The sequence below is a fragment of the Parus major genome, unplaced genomic scaffold (genome assembly GCF_001522545.3).
Source record: "Parus major isolate Abel unplaced genomic scaffold, Parus_major1.1 Scaffold1611, whole genome shotgun sequence".
NCBI lineage: Eukaryota > Metazoa > Chordata > Aves > Passeriformes > Paridae > Parus > Parus major.
The window spans coordinates 1-1,228 of record NW_015380453.1 but is presented as its reverse complement, the minus strand read 5'-3'; the positions used below and the strand labels follow the sequence as shown (position 1 = coordinate 1,228).

Below are 1,228 nucleotides of genomic sequence, written 5' to 3'. Positions count from 1 at the left end.
GCCCCAAATCTGGGCCCTTTCACCCCAAACTCCGCCCCTGCTGCCCCCACTCCCCATTTCCCCCCACTTTTCCCCTTTTGGCCCCAAATCTCCCCGGCTCAGGGGGCCCCGGGCGGGGATTTGGGCTCAGCGCTCAACGCTGGGACACTCGGGGACACTGCGGGTGGCACGGGGGGTGCCAGGACCTCACTGTGCTGGCAGCTGATCTCAGCCTGGATGGGAATGAGCGCCAGGAAAGCCCGGCTGGGATGGGCCCGGGGGCCTCACCCGTTTTGGGCAGGGAATTCCTGGGCATTGGGGAATTTCCTGGGCCCAGTGGGGCTCAGCCGGGTGTTTGGGATGGCAGCTGCAGGGACAGAAGGCGTCTTTCTCCTTGGGGCTGTTCCCACCTCTTCTGGACTCTGGACGCAGCCAAAGCCTGGCAGCTCACGGCCGGGACCCACCGGGACCTGGGCCTCGGAACTTTCCAGCACCGGTGGGACCGATCAGAACCGGAGCGGGCCGAGCTGCGCCCCATGGAAAGGACTTTGGTCCTGGGTTTGTCATCTCATGGAGCACCCAGAGGTTTGGTTGATATTATCCAACTCCTGTTCAATAAACTGATTTTTGGCACTTTTCTTCCGGGAAATCTCTGTTCCTAAACCAGTGGGGGAGGGGCCTCTTGGATTGGCTTTTGTGGGGGATCCCATTTGGAGATTCTGCCCCAGATTTGCCCCAAATCAGGATAAATGAAGATCTTGGTGAGGAGAGGGGACAGGGCTGAGGTTTTGGGGCCAAACCCTGGGGTTTGGGGACATGTGGGGACAAAGCGAGGGAGAAAGGGACGAGCACCAGAATCGTCACCATCAGGAGCACCATAAACACCACCACCAGCAGATTTGGCGCAGAAATAAACCCCGGAATCCTCGTCCTGGAGGTTGTTCATGCTCAGCGTCACCGAGCTCTGCCCGTTGTCCCTGGTGATCCTGAACCGGCCCTTCACAGACGGCGCGTACTCGGTGAAGGCACCGTTCTCCCTGATCCCTGCGACCAATTCCAGCGCCTTCCCGGGTCTCTGGCGGATCCAGAACATCCCAAATTTCCCAAAATCAAATCCTTCCCCTCGGCAGAGGAGGCGCAGGGACCCCCCGGGGGGCTGGAGGTCCCCCCCGGACTCCAGCAGGGTCACGGCCGCCCGGAGCCCTGCGGGAAAAAGGGGAGATGGGGATGAGGCAAAGCCGGATCCGGG

The 1,228-nt window shown here is 61.2% G+C and overlaps 1 gene segment (V, D, J or C); it reads right to left on the bottom strand.

Moving 5' to 3' along the window:
- Positions 1 to 843: 843 nt before the first annotated feature.
- LOC107199639 lies at positions 844 to 1,225 on the bottom strand (the record flags this gene model as incomplete). The annotated part of the segment is given in 1 exon segment: positions 844 to 1,225. A coding segment is annotated over 1 exon segment (382 nt), but the record flags the coding sequence as incomplete, so codon positions are not given.
- Positions 1,226 to 1,228: the final 3 nt, after the last annotated feature.